This window comes from Branchiostoma floridae, chromosome 3, assembly GCF_000003815.2.
Source record: "Branchiostoma floridae strain S238N-H82 chromosome 3, Bfl_VNyyK, whole genome shotgun sequence".
Classification (NCBI taxonomy): Eukaryota; Metazoa; Chordata; class Leptocardii; order Amphioxiformes; family Branchiostomatidae; genus Branchiostoma; species Branchiostoma floridae.
In genome coordinates this window covers 5,199,197-5,222,908 of record NC_049981.1, presented here as the reverse complement: position 1 = coordinate 5,222,908, position 23,712 = coordinate 5,199,197, and the positions used below count along the sequence as shown (strand labels likewise).

The 23,712-nt window shown below is 42.1% G+C and overlaps 2 protein-coding genes across 3 annotated transcripts in view; both read left to right on the top strand.

Annotated features, from left to right (window-relative positions):
- Nucleotides 1–9,267, top strand: part of LOC118410882 — a 17,383-nt gene extending 8,116 nt beyond the window's left edge. The window contains exons 3-11 of one of the 2 annotated variants that reach the window (XM_035812761.1): nucleotides 581–664; nucleotides 1,222–1,455; nucleotides 2,424–2,516; nucleotides 2,978–3,145; nucleotides 3,941–4,005; nucleotides 5,787–6,782; nucleotides 7,629–7,676; nucleotides 8,068–8,098; nucleotides 9,029–9,267. In XM_035812761.1, coding sequence (XP_035668654.1) covers nucleotides 581–664; nucleotides 1,222–1,455; nucleotides 2,424–2,516; nucleotides 2,978–3,145; nucleotides 3,941–4,005; nucleotides 5,787–5,948 — 806 coding nt within the window. In that variant the 3' untranslated portion in view covers nucleotides 5,949–6,782; nucleotides 7,629–7,676; nucleotides 8,068–8,098; nucleotides 9,029–9,267. The remainder of the gene's footprint in view (nucleotides 1–580; nucleotides 665–1,221; nucleotides 1,456–2,423; nucleotides 2,517–2,977; nucleotides 3,146–3,940; nucleotides 4,006–5,786; nucleotides 6,783–7,628; nucleotides 7,677–8,067; nucleotides 8,099–9,028) is intronic. The other variant, XM_035812762.1, reaches the window with a different exon arrangement.
- Nucleotides 9,268–13,082: 3,815 nt separating this feature from the next.
- The window catches only part of LOC118410873 (aminopeptidase N-like), a gene marked incomplete in the record, with an annotated part of 44,385 nt that continues 33,755 nt past the window's right edge, over nucleotides 13,083–23,712 (top strand). The window contains 1 exon segment of the mRNA XM_035812744.1: nucleotides 13,083–14,083. Within this exon segment, the coding sequence (XP_035668637.1) occupies nucleotides 13,512–14,083 (572 nt within the window).

The following is a 23,712-nucleotide window of genomic DNA, read 5'->3' as shown; positions in this document are numbered from 1 at the left end:
CAGCCGAACGCCAGCCGAACGCCATCCGACTCAGCCGAACGCCAGCCGACTACAGCCGACTAGCTCCCGAATCACTCCTAAACCATAGTCGGGAGAGAGTCGGGAGCCAAATTCGGCTATGTGTAACCTAGGCAATAGATAGATCATCAGCTTGAACTTTCAGGTGGAATACAAGAACTGAAAAGTTGAAGTCTAAACGTTGAAGGCTAAACTTCAGGTACTTGAATAAAGTGCGCAAATAACTAGTCTTTTGGGACAACTAAAAAAAAACTCTCTAACACACTTTTGCACGACCAACTTTTCGTTACATGGCGAAGCAAAGGGAATATCTTCTTCTATATTCTTAGATCACTTGGCTATATCTACTTGAGGTTTAAAATTTGTACTTTCTGCACCTTATAGAGATGACACATGATGATGATGAAGAAAACATAAATGTTCTTTTCTTTTACCATTTTAATACTAATCGCCTTACCAACAAAGGCCCTGGTGTATTTTCAGAACTTGACTAATTCGAACACTTTGGTGCTGACGAACAATACAATACAGTTCCTGTATCTTTTATTGTTTTTCTTCCCAGACTACGCCAAGCACGGTGTCGGACTGGCCCAAGCCGTGATGAAACCCCAGGCAGTGGTCGCCGTACAGAAAAAACATCATCCGGGTAATTTCTCTCTTCCTTATCAGCATAGTCTCAGTATTTAGTAAATCGTAGATGGATCAGTCGGTGTTATTCTTTTATTGGTAGTAAGAAAAGGGAATGTTTTACTTTCAGGTCTGCCTATGTTTGCGTGTTTGCAACAACACTTATCATATAATGCGCAGTTTAAGCTTCTTCGACTATATGCTATATCTCAAGAAGCTTTGGATGGATCTGTATAATAAATATTCTTGCGACTAATTGAAGTTACAGTAGTCGTCCTATTGAATAAAGATGGTCACGAAAGATGACCCTTGCAGTAAAAATAATGACCAAAAACGAACGTCCACGAACTATGAACGCTGACCTTTTCGCCCTACTTTATATCTTGTACCATGTATGTGTACATAGTGATATAGGTTGATAGATTTATTCGGACTCAATATAATCTGTATCTCTGTTATATTTTGTCTGACCCTTACCTCCCCCATGACCTAAACCAGCTTCTCATGAATAAATAAATGTCTAAGCAAACAGACAAACAAAATATATCAGAGAACAACTTTTCTTCTGAACCCTAGCTCCGGTCGTGATGAAGTCACCTCCAGCTCCTGCCCCGGTCAAAGGTCAACCCGTAATGGTCCAGTCCCCCAAACAAGTGGTCATGCTGCAGCAAGTGGTCAACCTGGCCTGCCAGACCGGTTACGTCATGGGCGAGGACCACCTGTGCTACCGCTTCTCTACCGACGTGGTCAAATACGCCGCCGCCGAGAGAGCATGCGCACGGGACGGCGCCGGATTGGCTGCCCTCAAAGGTAATCAACCAATCAGGCTGAAGTTTGAATCTAAAACGGTATTACAAGTTTAATTTGGTCACCAAGGTCAAAGTCAAATCTTTCAATAGACAAGATCAAAATGGCTCAATAAACTCTTTATTCAACGATAAGCTTATGAATAGATTTAGAACAAAGCAGCTGCCATATTTTTCTTTTCTTCGTTTGAACATTGGCTATTGAGTATCTCTTGGTATATAACGTAACACGTAGGGGTGGGTACCAGTACAGAAAATTCAAGTACAGTTCGATATTCAAAACTATGCTACATTTCGCTACGAAAGAATCTGTTTGTTGGAGTATCCGAATACCACTTGGGCTTAAAACCCTTTACATTCGACTATAGAAATTAATTAAGTCAACTAAAAATTTATTATACTTGCTTGCCGAAATCCTGTGTCCAAAATCTGGTCCACCGATTTTTTGTAGGTACGTTTTTTTCGGATAGGTCTAATGGAAAAACGGCTTTGTATCCACCCCTAGTTTTATCATTTTATATATGCTCTTGCATACTTTTTCTCTGATTTTTCTGTACCATGATTTCTGTCTCACTTTATATCATATCATAATGCTCTAAGACTTGCACATTTTTTTCTGATTTTTATGTGCCATGATACACAAACATGGTAATGCAAGCAGAGGTAGACCACGCAAAACATATGTACATCAAATTTGTGATGATTCTGGCTGCTCAGCTGAAGAACTGCCCAAGGCTATGGAGGATAGGGAAGGATGGAGGAAGAGAGTCATGTCCATCCGTGCAACCAGCACGCCCGGATGATGATGATGATGATACACATGGGAACTTAATCAGTCACGTGATAACAGAAAAAATGTGCTGTATTTACGTCTTTTGGCTAATTTTTCACCACCCAGTTCTCTACTGTTGTCCCCACTCAGAGGAGCATTCCTCCGTGTGTGACGATGTTTATGTTTCCCTGTCTCCACAGACGAGGTTTCCCACGGCTTCGTGTACGGCTTCCTGCAGTCCTTCAACCCGCACAACCCGCACTGGATAGGGCTGGACGACAGGGCCATAGAAGGTGTGCCTTTTCTGAATTCTGATAAATTAGACAATAAAATGGTAACCGACTTGCCAAAATCTTACTCACATATCAATCATTTTCACAGTTAACTTATAGCTTCTGGGTAAATCGCAGACAGACATACAGACAGATACACACACATACACAGACACCATACACGCATACACGCACTCTCTCTCCCCCCTCTCTCTCTCTTTCTCTCTCTCTCTCTCTCTCTCTCTCTCTCTTTCTCTCTCTCTCTCTCTCTCTCTCTCTCAGTCACACACATACACATACTCTCTCCTCTCTCACACACATGTAGGTAATCTGTGCCATATAAATCACTATGACTACATCGGAAACGTAATATTTTGTACGTCATATTTCAAATTTATTACGTTATATTTCTCTTATCTTGTGACGAATCATTCACAGACTTCATTCTTCAATGCAGTTTGACGTCCTCTGTGTGTCCTCAGGCCAGTACGTGTACGCTGATGGCACGGCCTTGGGCAAGTTTAACCACTGGGACACGTCCCAGCCTGATGACGAGGATCGGGACCAGGACTGTGTGCAGATGCAGGGGTACTACTGGAACGACAAGTCGTGCTGCGAGGAGAAACACTACATCTGTCAGGCGCCACCTGGTAAGTACAAAGGGTACTACATGTACAGGTGCAGGGGTACTACTGGAACGACAAGTCGTGCTGCGAGGGTAGCATCTGCCAGGCGCCACCTGGTAAGTAATAGGGGGTACTACATGTACAGGTGCAGCGCCACCTAGTAAGTACAGGGGTACTACATGTACAGGTGCAAGATGACTAACCTGTACAGGTGCAGGTGGTGCTGCGAGGAGAAGCATTACATCTGTCAAGCGCCACCTGGTAAGTACAAAGGGTACTACATGTACAGGTGCAACCGTGCAGGGGTACTACTGAAACGACAAGTCGTGCTGCGAGGAGAAGCATTACATATGTCAGGCGCCACCTGGTAAGTAAATGGGGACTACATGTACCAAATTTCATTAGGTCCGTGTTTTCTGGACCGGTCCAACAAGAAAAAACACGGTTTTGTACCTGTACACCGTACCGGTAACCACCCCTAGTTGGGACCGTACCCTACTACTGAGGTAAGGCACATGTACAGGTGCGGGGATACTGTCAGAATGAACGATAAGTCACCTGTACAGATACAAAGTAGAAGAACTACGTCTGCCAGGAGCCTCAGGGTCTGGAGAGGCTTTCAAACAAGACCAAAGTCCTTGTCACTTTGCCCTCTGTCCGGGCGAAGGTAGGGTTGTAATAACGTGGGCCTTGACCAAGGCCCCAACAGAAGACAGGTGAATCGAATGGTAGGTAAATGGGGGTATCACGACTTGTTCACTTGCCTTCTTTTGCTCTTTTCTTCTGTTAATCAACTTTTTTCTGTTTTTTCTTCCTCAGCCCAACAGATCACGTGCTTCTGCCACAACCACTCTAACCAGTGCACCATGGATGGCGCATGCGCGGTGAGTACTGGGAACAAATCAGGTTTCCATAGAAGTTTACCAGCATATATGTTACACAATATCTTGACAGTCGATAGCCGCCGGTATTCGCTGTAGTTATACAGTTATACGCACCTAGGTCCTGCAGATAGAACTGCAAGCTTCACTTTTGAAGAATTCTTGTTCTACCTTTGTGCAAATGCTTCTTTAGTAGCACTTATAATTAAAATGGCTGACATATAGAGATCTATAGAGGGTGGTTATATGACACTTAAGAAAATTAATGATCGTTATTTGTTCTACGTTTTCCAAACTAAATTTTTTTACAGTCCTTGAATAAAACTTTTACAGTCCTTGATGAAGAGTGCACGAAGTTAGGGTGTATGAAGTTGTACGAAGTTACAACCGTTTCCTACTGGCTTTGATGCTATATCGGGAGTCGCAGATGACGTCAAATCATTTATTGGATGACGTCATCTAACTTCGTACGGTAGGCAGGGTAGGGTGGCAAGTGTACGAAGTTGTCCGAAGTTGTGCAAAGTTGCGTGATGTCATCTAACTTCGTACAGTAGGCAGGGTAGGGTGGCATGTGTACGAGGTTGTCCAAAGTTGTGCAAAGTTACCTGACGTCATCCAACTTCGTACAGTAGGCAGGGTAGGGTGGCATGTGTACGAAGTTGTCCGAAGTTGTGCAAAGTTACGTGACTTCATCTTACTTCGTACAGTAGGAGGGGTAGGGTGACATGTGTACAAAGTTGTCCGTAGTTGTGCAAAGTTACGTGACGTCATCTAACTTCGTACAGTAGGCAGGGTAGGGTGGCATGTGCACGAAGTTGTCCAAAGTTGTGCAAAGTTGCGTGATGTCATCTAACTTCGTACAGTAGGCAGGGTAGGGTGGCATGTGTACGAGGTTGTCCAAAGTTGTGCAAAGTTACCTGACGTCATCCAACTTCGTACAGTAGGCAGGGTAGGGTGGCATGTGTACGAAGTTGTCCGAAGTTGTGCAAAGTTACGGGACTTCATCTTACTTCGTACAGTAGGAGGGGTAGGGTGACATGTGTACAAAGTTGTCCGTAGTTGTGCAAAGTTACTTGACGTCATCTAACTTCGTACAGTAGGCAGGGTAGGGTGGCCTGTGCACGAAGTTGTCCAAAGTTGTGCAAAGTTACGTGACGTCATCTTCGGACAGTTGGCAGTGAAGGTCAACAAGTGTACGAAGTTGTCAAAAGTTACTTAATACATAGCGAAAACTTTAAATATATGTAAATATAATACACAGCATACACGCACATATATACATTTTTCTATAAAATATTTATATAAATATTAAAAAAGTAAATTCTTATTCCAATAAGACATAAGGAATTTACGCCTCCGCAGTCCCACTGTTAGGTGACGGCTAGTTATATCACACGAAAAACACAGACTATGTAGATCTTGATCTAATGACGTTCATAACTTCCGACGAATTCCTACACCGCCCGGTTGGCTGTACACAAAGTTTGGATTACTTCATGATTAGGATGACGTTTTAACTTCGGACAACTTCGTACAACTTCGTACACCACCCGGCTGACTGTCCAAAGTTAGGATGACGTAATGGTGACTGCCCAAAGTTAGGATGACGTAATGGTTAGGATGACGTCATAACTTCGGACAACTTCGGACAACTTTGGACAACTTCTGCCACCTAACTTAACTTAGGACAACTTTGTGCACTTCACCAAACGCTAGTGAAAATATAACATCCATGACATTTCATGGAGGTAATGATTAACGGTTGTATGATTTCTACTTTCCAGGACTGCCAGCACAACACCATGGGCGCGCACTGTGAGCTGTGCCAGCCCGGGTACGCAGGCGCGGCCACCCAGGGGACCCCCCACGACTGCCTCCCCATCCAGACCTACAAGGTCATGCAGGTCAAACAACCTGTCCTCGTCATGCAGCCTAAGGGGAAGTAGTGTGACAAAAGTGATGACGTTTACAGTCAAAGTCATGACGTTTACAACCAAAGTCATGACGTTTACAACCAAAGTCATGACGTTTACAACCAAAGCCATTGAGTCATCGTGGACGTGTTGTTGTTTGGTGTTTTGCTCTAGTCATCATAAATGTCTTGAGACATTTTCAGATTTGCCTTGTCTTTGAAGTTGTGTTGTTTTCATAACCTTATATCTACAAAATTGAAATAAGTTTACTAAAACAGTATTGCATGCACCTCACCTCACCAGTCCCAAAGCCATGCACACCCCTTTAGGACTCGTATATGGATCACTGTTTACTTGGACAGCTTGAATCTAATATTATATCTATATGTACTTGCTTGTTTTACATAATGCGATTTGTTAAATTCTTGATAACTTGACCTGTTTTTGGTGACAGCAAATTTGATATTATGTATATGTATCTAAAACATGGCATTTCGTATAATAAACCATCTATATCTAACAAGTCGAGTGTGCTCATGTCTCTGTCTATGTATTAGTGTGAATGTGATGTGCGGAATTTTGTTTAAATGGAATCGGCAAGTTTCGGTAATCTATAATGATTAAAGTTTACACAAAGCTGTTTGCTACCTGTAGTACGACTTGTTAAAAAGATATGTCTTGGGTTAATCGTTACAGAGTTCAGACAGGTGTCCACATTCCCACGTCTATGGGATATATATATATATATGTTGACACCTGTACAGTGTATTATTGCCAATCTTGTCGATCTGTACGAAATTTTCCTCTACTCGACTCAGCCGACCCGTTTCTGTAAAATATATCTAGCTCTTCACCTGTCTGTTGAAGGTATGTATGAAGGTTTATTGCATTGGTATCGTAACTTAAGGCCTCCTTGTCCATACTTATCTGCAAGCAGATACACGGTCATGCTAAATGTTTTTGTTGCGTATTTTCTTATTGTGTATTTTGTGAAGGATGCCTACTACTACTACTATTTAGTGCCTCTGTATTATTCTATAATACAGGAGAATCCATCATTATTCTGTAAGCAGAGTTTTCAGTGCTAATTGTGGATCTAAATAAAGTCAAATTCGATTTCTTACGGCTGCGTTTCTTTGAAATAAGACATCATTGCCACTAACTTGTAGCCCCCGAACGAGCCTCTGCTTGGAGTCCGCAGTTGATCCTAGGGGGAGGGCAGGCGAAAAGCTAAAATCGCGTACTACTACTACTAAAAAAAGTACAAACCACCGCAAAACATGCCTGAAATACTGAGTCAGACACTACATATGCTTGAAAATTAGGTAGGTCCTGTATAGTTAATTAATGCACATGATATGTACATGATACGTTACATACAGATAAATACAGTTCAAAGTCCATGTAACAACTAATCTATTCACATAATGTAATCAGGTTATATGTTTTTACATGGACATTAAACTGTAAATGCAGAAACTTTCGCGGTGGTTTAATGTTCGCGGTTTTCACGGTGGCCGCTTCACCGCGCATTTAAAACCACCGCGAACATTTTTCCATAGAAGTAAGAGACTACAATGCGTGGTGCTACCGCGAGCTTAAAACCACCGCGAAAAGTCATGTTTCCCGCTACCGCGAAATTAAATCCCCGCGAACTTAAATGCATTTATGTTTTAGTCTGAATGACATATTTTGTTTTCTTTACACTAACAGATGTTGAGGACGCTTATCATACTCTCCCTTGTCTTGTGGGCAGAAGCCGTGAGTTCAAATAATATACCCACCAAAGTAACAAATTAAAAGTTATAATAAGTACAATTTAGATAGAAATTCTTTAAAAAAACAGGTAGCATATAATTATGACAGTCTTTTATTGTTAGACATACCCTCATATGACATGAAATACAAAGTGTCTACAAAAACAAGTGTAGGAAGTATTGATCGGCCCATGAAAACAGGATTAACTTGGCGCATTGGCAATGCAACAACGCCTCCTACCGAGATAACCATAACTTGCAATCAACGTACTAGTTGGCCCTTACATCAATAGTAGAGGCAAAGATCGCACGCAGAATTAGACGGTCATATACTATATAAGATTATAGCTAATGTCAGCTTCGATAACTTTCTATGGTGTTATCTTTAAACCTAGGTCCAGATGCAACCGGCATTTCAAGATCTGTGTAAGTATTATATATGAAATACCATCTTGTGGTGTATCTACTAATTATGAATATATATATATATATATATATATATATAAGCCCCGGAACGAATATTCAAAGTGACCATTATGGATAAAGCAATATAGTACTAGCCAGATATAGTTTCATCGTGATGATAATGCTTTTTATTATACAAGCATGCATATAGTTATGTAACCAGATAAACTATTGGTTCCAAATCACCCAAACCTTTTCAACAGTCAAGTTACAGACAAGTATCAGTAAGTAAGTATTGCCAAACATTGGACTGACTATAACTTTTAGTAGCAGTGATATATCGCTGATAAAGGTAACGCTAGGCAACCTTCATTCGCGGGGTAACTTATATCTGTTGTTGCGTTTAGGAACATCATCGATGTACATTGTTTTAACTGCAAATTTTGAAAACATTGATCTTTAACCACCTTACGTCGATTTGATATCCCTAAATACTAGCGCCATGTTTTTAAAAACAACGGATATAGGTTACCCCGCGGATAAAGGTGAACTAGTGTTAGGTTCTTTGATTTCAAAGCAGTTTTCTACTCATAAAAGTTTTCTACTTACAGTTTTCAACTTACTTTCAAAGCAGTTTTCTACCTTTTCGACACAATCAATACAATATTTCCAACTTTTCACCAGTTGGTAGACCTCCAAAAAGCTATATTCCCGTTTAGATCACAGAACCCACTAATCATTAAAGACGTGGGACTTTTCATCAGCCACTGCCTCCAAAGAAGAAGTCAAACCTCCCAGTACACAATGTAGAATCATGTATATAGATAGCTGTATAGAATAGACACCTGTTACTTTTTTTACTGTCTTTACCCTTGCAATTAGCCCTCGGGCATGAATTTGCAAATAAATAAATGAATAAATTTTATAAAAAACGCTTGAATCTCCCTACAGACACCGAGGCCCGCCAGAAGGCTACAGAGATGTGTGCGGATCAGCTGAACCTCATGTACGAAGTAAACAACCAGCCTGCTGACCTGGTCTACACACTGTCGTGTCCGGAGAGAGCTGACGACTGTCCGCCTCCGGACACCGTGCCTTTCCTGACCAAAGTGTGCCTCTGCTGTGCCCAACACAATGTCCTGGACGACTGTATCTTCTGTACGAGTTTTCCATAATAAACAGCACAAATCGTCTTTTGAAGCGTGAATGAAATGTGGCGTCTTCATAATAAAGGCCTTGTTCGTCTGCTTCTTCTTTCGTTGTGAGGCTATCAACTTCAACTTGCTGAAGACCTTTGTAGCCTATATACTCATTCTTCACTTGAGTGAAGTGAGGAAAGTCGTGTAAAGTGCACAAGTTCCCAAGGGCACAAGATCGGTGACACGTCGGGGTTCGAACTCAGGACCTGAGTCAAACGTGCTGCCGATTGCGCCACGTGGTCCCGTGTTTGAATGGCATAGTTTCTCTAGTAGAAGCAGCTTAATTGCACACCCTATTTGTCAGTGCATTTCGTGCAATTAATCGAATGGTGCAACAAAGCGAAGTTATCCAGCTGGACCGCACCACCACGGGACTTTTAGGATTTCGTGCAATTATCAGAAGTGTGCGAATATCCGTTGTGCAACTAAGTGGCTTCTTCTGTATAAGATATAGGTCAACTTTAGATGACTGCTCTATCTATCAAACCCCCGCCACACTAAAACATTTCCCAAAGTGTTTTCTGGTGTGCTAAACACAAGATTCTGGGCGACTGTACGACTTTTCGGTGGTAAAAAAGCACAGTATTTATTCAATATTGAATAAAATGTATATTCAAATGGTCTTTCTTTGACATTTAATAAATCAATGAAGCTTACCCCTGCTGATAGCAATATATGAACTTATGGTTAATCATATCAATTGAAGACACTTTAGTTAGTCGTATCGTTACACCAGGAACAAAATGTTGGGGTTTCGCTATGACGACACCTTGCGTATTTTGAAGGGACTGCAGTCTTGTTGTTTGGGGCAAGATTGATATATACATTCGATCTGTACATCATAAACACATTTTTACCAAGATTCCATGGTAGACAATAAAGTTGAGTTTTCTCTATATACGCAGAGTGATACATGAAACTTGATATCATGGCGTAATACACGTGGTCTTCGACGTTTTGACCTAGACATACAGAAATCGATTTCTAGATTTAGACCAATATAATAAACGACCCCTATTAGCAAATTTTACAGCCGTTGCTATTATGTCAGAAGATCTAAAAAGGTTTGCTATTTTAAGCCACACCTTAGATTACAGATATGCCAGGATCCTTTCTAATTTGACCCAACTGTGTCATTAGTACAGCTTTGTCAGAGTTTTTAAAATCCAGAAATGCTGGGGCCTCAGCAATGTCATCTTTTGGTTCTCGAATTGTTGTATAGATAGAGTTAGGTGGAAAGGGTGGAAACAAAGGAAACGGCAAATACTGTAAATGCCGAAACTTTTGAGGAGGTTTAATGTTCGCGCTTTTCGTGGTGGCCGCTTCACCGCGAACTTAAAACCACAGCGAACATTTTTCCATGGCAGTAAAGAGACTACAGTGCATGGTGCTACCGCGAACTTAAAACCGTCATTTTTCCGCTACCTCGAAATTAAATCCCTGCGAACTTAAATGGTCTTAAATGCATTACCAGGGTCATAAAACCAGCATAAAAGTCGGTTAAATGGTTTAATGATTTATCCTTTTGTGCATTAATAAACGGAATTTTTGTATGGCTAGGAAAGAAAGGTAGAAATCGACTGTTGGTGCAAATGTATGAGCAGGTTAGGGTTCATTTATACCACGTGTTCACGTGTTCTTTTTTCAAATTCAAAAAACAAGGATCGCGAATCTGTGATAAAATACTATAAATGCATTGAAGTTCGCGGGGATCCAATTTCGCGGAAGCGGGAAATTTGACTTTTCGCGGTGGTTTTGAATTCGCGGTAGTGCCATCCCGCGAACTTATTTACAGTACTGTGCTGTACTGTAGTCGCATACTGTATTATGAATATTCGCGGTGGTTTTAAGCTCGCAATTCAGCGGCCATCGCGAAAACAACGAATATAAAACCACCGCGAAAGTTTCTGCATTTACAATAATCAAATTCGTCTGTGAAACAAATAATCAAATTGGTGTGTCTTTGAAGAAACTAGAAGCACTAATGGCCAAATAGCGCTGTAGGAACTCCACCCTACCCAGTCAGGGGTCAGTATGGGTAATTGGTCTTCTGATTGGATCAGTTAAAGAAATTGTCGATAGTCTTTCTGAGAAACCGGGCTAGGCTTTTCAGCTATTTTTGTTATCTTCTCGGTCGAAAAAAAAGTCAATAGACAATCAACGTGAGGAGCTTCTGTGATAATCCCCAAACATTTTTTTCGAGCAAGATTCGAACGGTTGCTGACTAAAGATCTGATCATAGTGCCACCAAAGATTTGTTTGAGGATATATTTACTTCTAGTCCTTGTTACAACATTAACGATGTTACATTGGGCGATTTCATTGCTCGATTTTATGAGGCTAAGACAACAACTTCTCTATGGCTCCACCCAAGAATCCACCCAAATTACTACCATTATTAATGGTAGTAATTTGGGTGGATTCTTGGGTGGAGCCATAGAGAAGTTATTTATAGAAAACACCTTATGTACACACTACACGTTGTGCTGTGCTGTTCCTGGGCTTCTTTGTGTGTAGCCTGCATGCATCTGTATCTCATTCTATATACTACATAGCCGGTATAACCCTTCGCAGGCACGGCGCGCGGCAGCAACTGGTTCTATTCCACTTTGTGTGTGTGTGTGTGTGTGTGTGTGTGCGTGCGTGTGTGTGTGTGTGTGTGTGTGTGTGTGTGTGTGTGTGTGTGTGCGTGCGTGCGTGCGTGCGTGCGTGCGTGCGTGCGTGCGTGCGTGCGTGCGTGCGTGTGTGCGTGCGTGCGTGTGTGTGTGTGTGTGTGTGTGTGTGTGTGTGTGTGTGTGTGTGTGTGTGCCCAAGAACAGAGGAGCTAGCCTGTGTAGACCCTGGAAACAGTCTGGTATCCAGGCCATACTGTGAGAGGTTGGGATGTAGTAGTAGTAGAGGGAGCCGTATAAGACGCTCAAACAGTGAAGATGGATACAACAAATGGAACGATAACGTTAGACATTATTGAGATCGGGCAGCTAGGGTTTCCCCTCCAGGTTACATGAATAGTGCCGATGTCAAGTTCAATCTGATTCTACCAGAACAACCTGATGTTACGACGACGTTAGGTCAATATATGTAGCATGAGTGTGAAGTTAGAATAGTGAATACGTCATTGCTAAGCAAATGTGGAAGTAATATACTAGTATTTGATTAGTGGAGTCTACCAAAATATAGGACGGGGCAGAATCTAGTCTATGCAAGTTAAGTTTATGAAAATCACTGATATGATATTGTAATCCTGTTTATACCAAGTGGAGAGTACACGTCCTAAAATTGATCCATCAATGCACCCCTGCGGTGAATAATGGTTCGTCCCATACGCGGGAAAAGCCAAACATATACTGTACACTTAGTTGTTTAACACGTTGACACACGGCCACTCCCCTTTAGTCAAATATACTTTACACTGGGTCAACTTGGACAATGGCTCTATTTCGTTCTGTCAAAACGTCTGAATGTGGCGCCATGAACTACATATGCATCACTTTGCATTTCAATTGAGAGCGTTATAAATTAATCTTTTAAAGCGTGATTGGTAGATCGTCATGATAAGATATCTTGGTGAAACAAAGAGGTATTCTGTTATGAAATGAACACGCAAGTTATACTGAAGAGCGCTGTAGGACAAGAGAGTGGCATTTCTGACAAGTGGTTTTTATTTGCTACCAACGCGGTTCGGTTAGCCTAGAATCCAGACATTTGCACGGGCACTGTCTGGGCAACTCTTCGGCGTGAGGTCTAACATCCCCCGAGGAAATTGAACCTAAGTCCCGCTTATGGGCCCGTTGAAATTAAATCAAGGCAGGCAAAATCACCGAGACGGGATGGGTTAGCCAGGCGGGGATAGAAGCTTACAGTGCCGAAGGATCCCAGTCCACAGCCCCGTGAGAAACCTGCGAACAGGTTTAAGGTCAGATGACTGATTCAAGCCAGTCACTCGAACAGTGTTTAAATAGTGGAAGCGTTAGGAGTTGTGCCGTGAGTATTTGTTCTCCGTGTAGCACGTGGTCTGTACTTGTAGGTCAGTGTTTAAGTGTTGCATCAGTGTTGACAGAGTCTAGCACCAATACAGAAGGGGCGTCACCTCACGCACCGGGCGTCCGGAGACCTGAGGAGTGATTGAGGGGAACCAGACGAGAACTGCGCACGAGCCGAGAACGTGTGAGTGTGTGTGTGGCTGCAGGTTACGGAAACTATCGTCTTTACAGGTGGGAGAAGAAATTCTGACGATGGAGAAGGGATGTGTATTGAGTAAGGCGTCGGCGGTCCTTCTCGGAGTGTTCTTCGTCGTTGTCGTCGTGGCTGTCGGGCTTCTTGCGGGGCTAGTCGGCAGGGAGACTTGCGAAGTTGAGAGGGACGGTGAAGCTGACGCCGTTGTCGTGCCGACTACCGGCGCGGCCACCCCCACCCCCTACCCGCCCGGCCCTTGGGACAATGTCCGCCTGCCCCTAACACTCCTCCCTGAGCATTACGACCTGTACCTGAAAATCGATCTGGAGAATTTCGTCTTCAGCGGCAACGTGGATATCCGGATGCTCTGTAACACCAGCGCGACTGAGATCATCATCCACAGTAACAAACTGAACATCAGCAAAGTCAGGTTCACTGACAGCGACAACACGCAGAGGGACGTCACTGATTTCTGGTTCCACACGGAGAACCAGTTTCTGGTGGTGCCCACAGGGAAGGCACTCACGGTGGGGCAGATGTACGGCCTGTACGTGGAGTTTGTCGGGCCCCTGATGGACGACCTCGCCGGCCTGTACCTCAGTCAATACGCCGGGCCTGATGGCAACCCAAGGTACGCGCTAATCATTATTGAGTTTAAAGTATCCGGGGGGTAACCTATATTCGTTGTTTTTTTTTGGGGGGGGGGGTTCTAAACAGGACATTTAGGGATATCGTTAAGGACGGTGCAATATTCTGAAAATAGCTGCAAGGAATAATTTGAAAATGTCGCAGTTTAAAACCACTGACTTGATATCCCTGGATACCAATTAAAAGAAACAACGGATATAGGTTACCCGGCGGATAAAGGTGAGCTAGCGGTATCTGTTCATTTGTTTTGGGCGTAGAGCGAGAGTAAAGTAGAGTATAGCAGAGCAGAGAGAAATGAATTTTTATGGTAAAACTTCAGACCACCCGCACTATATGTATGTCATCAACATCACTATTCTCTGGGAGTTAACCAGTATTGTTGAACAGGACTGGATGGGTTTTCCATTTATTTGCTATTTTTTGCTTTGAATGTATATCCACATTGTTTCAAATGTGCCGTTAATATACATCTAAATTTAGCCATTTCTAAAGCCCACTGTGTAATTCCGAGTCACGGTGTGTATGTTAGAATCTATTATTGGCAAATACTTGGTTCTGCGTATCAAAAATGGTCGCAAAACATCAGTATGCTTGGAGAGAAAACTTAACCATCCCCCGATAACTGAGGACAGCGGTTAGGGGATGTACACAAATGTGAGGAATGCACTGACGCTGCGTGTCGTCGGCAAGACATTTCTCAAACACGTCTTGCGAGGCTGGCTCCATAGAGCCTTGGACTCAACCGGCCTTTTGCATTCTTTGTACTGTTTTGCCTTCTGATTTGTCGAAAGACACCACATAAATCAAGCCATTTTTTTTCAATGTTGACTGGTAAACTCGCGATTGTTCAACACCCATGGTGCAATTTGAAAGCTAATTAAATGTCGTAAATTTGCTTAAACTGAAAGAACGTTTTTCTAGTGTCAGATGTGCCAACTGTGATGTATTTCAATTTACATCATGTGGTGGGAACTCCGCCCTCGGCACACACCACAGACATTGTCACTCTACCAAAGGGTTAAACACCTTACGGGCAACAAGGAGTGGTTTGTAGGAAAAAGGGGAGGGACTCGGGGAGAGAGAGGGAGAGAGAGAGAGAGAAGAAGAAGAAGCGAGCCTGGGATAGATAGAGGGAGAGAAAGGTATATAGAGAAAGGCAATGAGAGACAAGAAGAGAGATGCATAGAGTAAAGAAAGAAGGAGAGAGAGAGAGGGAAAGAGAACGAGAGAGAGAGAAAGAGAAAGAGAACGTGGCTCATGGAGTGATTTAGAGCTGTAAGGGCTATCTCTACTTCCACGACTTATCATTTTAGTACAGGGAATGTCTGGAGAGTTTCCGTTATTATATACGCAAAAACAGACTTTGTAGATAGTTACCAACAATTACAACGACGGTCTAATGACGACCCCCATTTCTTCAATCTCCCCCAATAGCCTGGATGCCAGATGCCAGACTGTTTCCAGGGCCTACACGTAGACCTTAGACCACTGTACAATCGAGATCGGGGTGGGGGTCTGGAATCCAGGCTAAGCCCCAAAAGGGTGTGCGTGTGTGTGCAAAACAACGCTTAGCTCATTCAATGGGACCATACAAGGTCTTGTCTCGTTAAACTAAAGGGATCTAACCACGTCGTTATCCAGGTTTCCTTTCCTCAGCAGGTATCCAGACAACACCGGGAACTCTAGATTTGGAAAGACGCTGTCTAGAAACCAGGTTCACTTATAAAATGTATTTCTCTTTGCTAACGATATGCCACGCGTTTTTTTTTTAATTCTTAATTTCTTCTGGTTGAGGGGGAAGTGACAAAGCAATAAGCCAAGAGCAAATAGGCATAATAGACAGAATATACAAACTCATTTGACGTTATCTGTGTCTTATCGTAACATTGTAAACTAGAGTTCGGAGACCTCATACCTCCATGAAATATTCTGATTATGCAAATGACTTTCACATTAGCATAATTTATGCTTGCTTATGTACACCTTTAACTAACGTACACAGGTCACAGTGTTGACAGACCAATCATTTACTACACGAAATAAGAAAAATCAGGACACTTTCAAATCAATTATGCAAATTAGGGACTTATTTGCATAATTAGTATCTGCTTAACTTCCGCCTGCCACAAACTACATATGTAACATGTATTTGAGTGATATACTGGAAAACACTGTAAATATACATTTTCCTCATTAAGTATGCAAATGAAGTCCAAATTTGCATAATTTTGATTTCATTATGTACATCTCTGCTACATGTACCTGCATACCAAATATCATGGAAATTCATCATTCCTATGTTCCGTTATGCTTCTTGGAAGATTTTGACAAAAATGCTCCTGCAGTTCCAGAGCAAGCTGCTAGGGGGCCCAAACATACACCACTTCTTCCTTACATCAAAAGCTATCTGCCACCAAGAAATCAAGACCATAGCATGTCCAGATAAAAAGATACAAAAAAATGAAGTTCTGCTGCAGTATCAAGGTCACACACTAGGGGGCCCAAAATCGACCTTGACCTTCGTCTTTCAAACACCTACCCACATACCAAATATCATCGTAGTCCATTGAGAGGTTCTCAAGTTATGATGTCCACAAATATGCGGACACACACACAGACAGACACACAGATACACAGACACACAGACACACCAAAAACTATACCTCCATTTTTTCATGGAGGTAACAATATCTTGATTATCAGGTTCAGGTCATATCTGTCAGTTTGAATGTTCGACAAATATCTAAAGTCAAGAGCACTTTTCAATGCACATTGTAGGGAAACTAAGGCCTACATACGGCTGTTTCAAGTAGATGTGTGTTTCTGGCAGTGTGATGCGGTTTCGCCATGGCTAACATTTTCATCCAAGCACACATGGAAGAAAATATTACTTGACTTCAGGAATGGATTACCATGCAAACCGTAAAATATAACTGTAAGAAAGCAAAACACACATTGAAAAGATTATTTCTTTTTATCTGAACGCTATGTTAAATTTCAGATCGCAATACAGTCGCAGTGAGTTTGCCGCCGGTACGGCACTGTGGGTTCACTCACTGTTGTGTTTTTTTCGCCGATTTTCTTTTATGATTTAGATATTGCGTAGTACGTAATGTATATCTTAGAAGACAAGAAAATACACATAACGTAAGAAAATTCCTTCTTAATCTCTGAAATTCGTTGAGTACCTATCGAACCCCGCAGTGCCGCACCGGTGCCCCAAGTGCAGTGAGATACCACCTTTAGTGGAATGGGGTATTATCGAACATCAAACCCTTCTGTACCATCAATCCATCAATCAGTCTGACAACCTGTCCTTTCCGTATCACCCACGCATGCATGATAGATCAGGCTTCTGTGGTCCACATTACGGCTTTTACCCCCGAAATATGGTTCTGTTTAAGAAACTGCGGGAAAGAAGTCGATTTATCGCTGGATTGCGTTCCTGTTATGCGCCATAAGCGAAGAATGCGTCCCGGGAGATGCTCCTGACTTACGAGCGAACTGACTTGGCGCCTATCTGGTAAATTCCTCAGGTTACATACGTCATTATTCCGTCATGTCCTGACTTGACTTGACTTGTCTGCTGGGAATACTGTAAGATCCAACACAAAAATTGGACTCATCCAAATTTTCGACTGAACAGCATCAGTCTTTGTCAAGCAATGAACAATCCACTCCTGTCGTGACGTCACGTTATGCAGATAGGACACGTGACTCAGTAAGCAGTGGATCATACGTTGTAGGAAGTCCTCAAATCCCAAACCCGGTCCAGCTAGATAACTTCGCATTATTGCACCTGTCGAATAATTGCACAAAAATTCAATGGCAAGTAGGCCGTGCAATTAAGCGGTTTCTAATGTATTCCGTAAGTGTGACTGGATTTGCGTTCAACTCAAAATTCAGAAAGACCGTTTTCAAGATGTCTGAGCTTTTAAGTCCAAGAAGCTGTAACTTAGTATAACCGATCTTCGTTTGCCTTTGCTGAGTCGGCCATTGCCGTAAGGTTTGATTTAGATGGCACGGGTCAACTATATAGGAAAATGACTTGAAGTAGGGTGTGTGTGCGGTGTTACACATGGCTTCGTTCATAGTTGACCTTGACTACACCCGACCTTGGTAATAACCCATGGAACTGTCGACGCAGTTTTATTTTACAAAATTTGAGACCCCGACATTTGGAGACGTCTCAGCCAATTTCTTCAGTCGCCACCGTAGCTCCCAGCTACAAGTACAAGTCTGTGCGCGTCTCCTGGACTTTATATCCTTGATGCACAGGTGCCAAAACTACGAGTGTGTGTCACGGAAACAGTTGTTAATGTCATGATACTTTTCTACAGTTCATTCACCGACTTTTCCTATACTTGTTCGTTGTGTATTTTCGTGACATAATCAAAGAGTGCACATATCAACTCCTTTTTTTTATTAAATTCTAGATCACTTATTTCTGGATCACTTTTTGTATCAAAAAAGATAGTCTGATATTAGGATGTCTTTCAAGAAAAATCAAATATTATTCAACGATGCGTGTTACATGTTGATCTTTATGAATCATCTGACGAATATAGTTTCTATCTGATGGCAACTTCATAAATCCTTGCAAGCTATTAGAACAACTGTGCTTATTTTTTTATCAAAATATCTATCAAAAATTACAACATTTTATGATCATATGACAATAATCCGAAAATATTACAAATATTATAACAAAAGGTGGTGCGGTGACTTGAAATGGGCTCTAAGTTGCTATCATTTAAAAAAAAAGAACAAGATAGTTACCTGGTGTTAAATGTCAGCATGAAATGTAAACGGACATCTTGGCAGCCATGTTGGCCTAAACTTCCAGTCGACATGACCTTTCGAGAACCTCCCGTCATGCCCTGCGTTGGCTCGAATATCGTTTCGGTAGGGGTGAATTAAAGGTCAAATAACACTGGTCACTTTGAATTTAGAAGGGAAAAGGAGTCTAGACACTAGTGGTGCTTACCTAAAGCCCGGACTTGGAATTGGACCTAAAAATGTTTAGGTCCAAGTCCAAAAAAAAACCTAATCGTCCGGAGCCAAGTCCGGACTTGCAAAAAGCAATCTGTCACTAATATCCTTTTTTTTGTTCTAAACCATCTAAAACCTTCCATAGACACTGGAAAAAAAACAGCTGTCTGTCACACTGGCTGTCTATCATTTTCATGTATTTTTCATATTGCATTTCAATTCATGCTACATGCATTTTATGTGCACCCCCCCCCCCCCCCCTCCCCCTAAAAAAATGTTCATAATATGCGATGATGGGTTCAGGTCCGGACTTTAAGTCAGGACCTGAACCTGAACTGCTGGACCTGAATCCGGACCTGAACCTGAAATTGAGTTTAGGTACGCACCACTACTAGACACTGGGCTAAACACTTGTGGAATTTGATTTATTTACAATATAAAGGACCAAGGAAAAGTACTTTATGATATGGAGGAAATTACTATTTTCATACAAGTAGTAATTTTACTTCACAAAACTAAAGATGTGTATCTGAGCAAAAAACAGGTACTGATTTAACAGTTTAAGTACAAGTCCTGGACCTGCACCTATTCAATTACTGTCAGTTATCTGTATGATATACGTGTACCCAACTGTCTTTTAGTAGTTAATTGTCCTCTTGGTAGGGATGAGAACTCACATATTTGAGTCTATTTGTAACTTTTCTCAATTTTCAACTGGCAGGTCAACGAAATTGTCATCTTTGAGAATGGATATGTAATTATCCTTAAACAGTTTACATCAGGTGCACATACAGGGTTTAGGTACACAGCATTACGTAAGGTAAAACGGCTATTTTCTATCGACTTTTGGCGGATTTTTATCCAATTTGACACACGGTTTTAAAACAAACGGACACACGGACAAACAGGCAAACGAATAAAAGTAAGACTTACAGCATTATTAATACTATCTAGAACCTCAGGAACGGCAAATAATCCACATGACAAGGAAAGTCATACTATTGCAGAATTGAGAACACGCAAGTTTTGTTTAATTGAAAAACTGACTGTATTACGCCCTTTGTTTACGCACAAGGAACATTTCAAACTACAACTTCAGTTTGTATTTGACGATTTCTTCCCTGACAGATGTTTTGACCCCAGATTTCTATCTTGGCGTTTAGTGACGTTTGATGACGACAGCGTACCTCTCAGCTCTGTCTGGTGTCTGTCAACGTCTCGCTCAAGTTCAGGAACATGTCACATTTCCAATGCCTCAAAGTCTGGAGTTTCGCAGTTCTCACGAGGTGTCTTTTATCGGGTCATACTTGGCATTTCGTGGGACAGGAGGCTGTTGGGAACTGTCGTAGTTGAGAAACGAGGGCACGACCCTACATACATCTACGTTTTCCTGATTTAGAAATATGTCTTCATGTCATCAGGCGTTTAGAAGTATCGTTGCTTTTACTAGTTTACTTAAAAACAGTAGGGCTTTGCAAGTTGCATTTTTTTTTCGTAGGTTTGTGTCTTCATGTGTGTGTGTGTCGGGGGGTGGGGTGGTAGCATAGACCGATCGTTTTTCTGTGTTAGTGTTTGTCTGTGTGTGTTTGTGTGTGTGTGTTTGTGTGTGTGTCGATGTTAGTATGTATGTATGTATGTGTGTGTGTGTTTGCATGTGTGTGTGCGCGTGTGTTTATGCGTGTTTGCAGGTGTGTGTGTTTGTGTGTGTGTGTGTTTGCATGTGCATGTGTTTACATGTGTATGTGTGTGCGTATTTGTGTGTGTGTGTGTGTGTGTGCATGTGTGTGTGTGTTTGTGTGTGTGTGTTTATGCGTGTTTGCGTGTGTGTGTGTGTGTGTGTGTGTGTGTGTGTGTGTGTGTGATGTGGGATTGTGTGTGTGTATGCGTGTATGCGTGTGTGTGTGTGTGTGTGTGTGTGTGTGTGTGTGTGTGTGTGTGTGTGTGTGTGTGTAGAGAGAGTATGTGTGACAGAGACACTGAACTGTCTTTCATGTCTGAAGTTTTATCCGGCAAAGATCACTGAAGTTCCTCTCATGTGTTTCCACTAAGTCTTGTAACTACCCCCCCCCCCCCCACACACACACACACTGCGTAAATGATTCCTGATAGTGTGCTTGGCCGGCAGCGTATTTTCCATTTTCCTTTCCGCCATGACGCACATGTGTAACGTGTAGCTAAATTGGTAACGTTGTCTGACGTATAAAATTGCCTGAAAATATTTTCTTCCCACACGGAGTATATAACATTGAGAATGACCTGTGCCACATCTGACCAAGCTGATCGACTAAAACGAACTCGATCATCTGGCTGAATTTAGCTTCCTTTGCGTATTTTCAAGGGGAATGATTAACGCTAGTACACCTTTATCCGTGGGGTAACCTATATCCGTTGTTTAAAAAACAAGGTAATTAGGGATACAGTATCAAGTCAACGGACGTTTCAAATTGCAAGATATCCAATATACGGTTTGAAACCACCGTCAACTTGCTATCCATAAATACCTTGTTTTTTCTATATACAGCGGATATAGGTTACCCCGCGGATAAAGGTGAACTGGCGTTACTCTTCAGTCCTGCGTCAAGGGAGCCTAGATCATTGAACAACTGCACAATAAATACCCCAACACACTTGTCGAAAAGGGGTCCATCCAGATATTCGGAAAACTGGCCTTGTAGCCATACCTTCATGAACGCACACCGGGTAATTTTTCACGGGTTTGATTTTAATTACAGCGCTCGTGAAGAAAATAAAAGAGATGCGAGCTAAACATAAAGGCTGTCAGAAACAGGCCCCGGAAACAGTTTGACATCCAGGCTAGCTAAAAAAAAAGCGAACTTCTGCGATTCCACCTTGCACAATCAACGATTAAACAAATATTAACGTTATGCTTTTTCTGGTAGGATGACAACCTACTTTTATGAATTGCATATATTATGAAGAAAGAAGACGTTTTAGCCCAACCGAGCTACAGGCCACAACAAAGACAAAACGTTAAGTATCGTGGATCTAGTCTTAATGTAGCAAATACATTCGGCATCCTCACACGGTAATTGTTAGACGTATTGTGACAACTTTGCGAAATTTAAGATAGCAAGTCATGACATAGCCAAATTACACTATCAGCTATCAAAAAGACATTACAGTTCGCCCCAGGTATCACTGTACACGGGCGACCTGTTTTTACCTTTCACGTTTCCTCCACCTGTTTCTACTCACAGTGCCAGACCCCCCGCCTTATAAGTGATCTCTAATAGCGTGTTTAGCCGCCAGCGTGCTCCCTTCAACTAACAGGATTTGACAAACAGAGATTCGGGTTGGCGACCCCCTATCTATTCATATCCTATTTCCGCTGGGGCGGCAATCGTTGTACGACTACTGGACGACCAAAACCATCTACAGTACGACTTTCTCAGACATTGATAAAGAACGTGTAGCAATAATCTGGCATTTTTTTGTGTGATTTGTTGATTTTCAAATCATACTTTAAGCAAATCATGTTCCAGGTTATACAGATTCAAGATTCAATTTTGGTCGCCCGAAGATCTTCATCTAGTAGAAAAGGTGCATAATCGGCGTGTGGGCGGGAAATGGTCGCCAACTCTCGCGTGGTTTTGATTACCGATGGACGGTCTAATTTTCGTTCCCCGCCATTAACCGTGTGACCCCGTGACCTCTAGGAACTTGACCCGACCGTACCTCGCGATTTCGTCTCCAACTTCGGTCATTTAAAACACATGTGGGTAAAATTCAGAGAGCTTTGAACGTACGAATGCAGTAAATGAGGGTCTATCGCCAAATCTCCAAGCAGATGTTGGGTTGGACAAAATATAACGTGATCTAACGTTCTCTGACTGTGTCCCTGTGCCAATAGTTGCAGTAGGTGTAGGGGGTGGGGGTTGTACAGAGAAAAGCAGATGGTCAGAAAACTACTGTAAATGCATTTAAGTTCGCGGGGATTTAATTTCGCGGTAGCGGGAAAAATGACTTTTCGCGGCGGATTTAATTTCGCGGTAGCACTGTGCATTGTATTATCTTAATGCCCTGGAAAAATGTTCGCGGTGGTTTTGAATTCGCGGTGAAATGGCCGCCGCGAAAACCGCGAACATTTATCCACCGCAAACATTTCTGCATTTACAGTATATTCCACCCAACATCTGCTCGGAGGAGTAATAGATCCAAGATGGCGACTGATCGTTTACAGTTCATCATCACTCAGAAACTTCTTTTATCATTTCGAATACAAAAACTCAAAACGATATAGTCGATCGTTTTTGTCCACAATGCATGATGTAATAACATGTATGTTTACTTTTTTTTATCACATTGTGCTAACATGATGTAAGATCTATGTTGCACTTTCTTATCACGAGTAACAATACTAGTAACTAATTACACAACATTACAAGCTATCGTGCCATTTGAGACAAGAATATTGTCTGATGTAATGTGCAGCAGTGTTGCATGAACACGGCTGTCACGTGTACTGACGTCACGGGCAATGACGTCACGAGGTGTGAGTGACCTTTAGCTTCCTAAACCTTTTTTTTCTCAAAGTTCAGTTGAACCCACACAAAAAGCCTTATGCGTGGAAATCCTGTTGTACACGAAAACAGACATGTA